Source organism: Buceros rhinoceros, unplaced genomic scaffold (assembly GCF_000710305.1).
Source record: "Buceros rhinoceros silvestris isolate BGI_N320 unplaced genomic scaffold, ASM71030v1 scaffold33722, whole genome shotgun sequence".
In the NCBI taxonomy this organism is placed as follows: domain Eukaryota; kingdom Metazoa; phylum Chordata; class Aves; order Bucerotiformes; family Bucerotidae; genus Buceros; species Buceros rhinoceros.
Window position 1 is genome coordinate 14,032 of NW_010400031.1, and position 302 is coordinate 14,333.

Here is a 302-nt window from a genome sequence, read left to right on the forward strand (position 1 = left end):
TCATGGCCACCCCCGCCCCAAATCGTGGCCCTCACCGGCGGGACCCTGACGCGCGCTGTCGCATGCACACGCAAGCACCGAGGGAGAGCATTGGCTGCACCGAGGGAAGGGGATACTTACACATGCCCCCAATGACCCCGGCAATCCTGCAGAGCCACCTGTACCACCAGGTCATGCCATCATCGGCAGAGGAAGCCGCTGGCTCAGGGGCTGCTGCTTGGAACTGCTCATCCTGAGCGCTCATGGCAGCCCCGCTCCTGGGGGGTCAGAGGGCGGACCCCGCACCCCGCCCGGGGCCCCGC

General features: G+C 68.2%; 1 protein-coding gene across 1 annotated transcript in view; it reads right to left on the reverse strand.

Annotated features, from left to right (window-relative positions):
- The window catches only part of CACFD1 (calcium channel flower domain containing 1), a 6,756-nt gene extending 6,512 nt beyond the window's left edge, over window positions 1-244 (reverse strand). Inside the window, exon 1 of the mRNA XM_010131718.1 lies at window positions 121-244. Coding sequence (XP_010130020.1) covers window positions 121-244 — 124 coding nt within the window. The remainder of the gene's footprint in view (window positions 1-120) is intronic.
- Window positions 245-302: the final 58 nt, after the last annotated feature.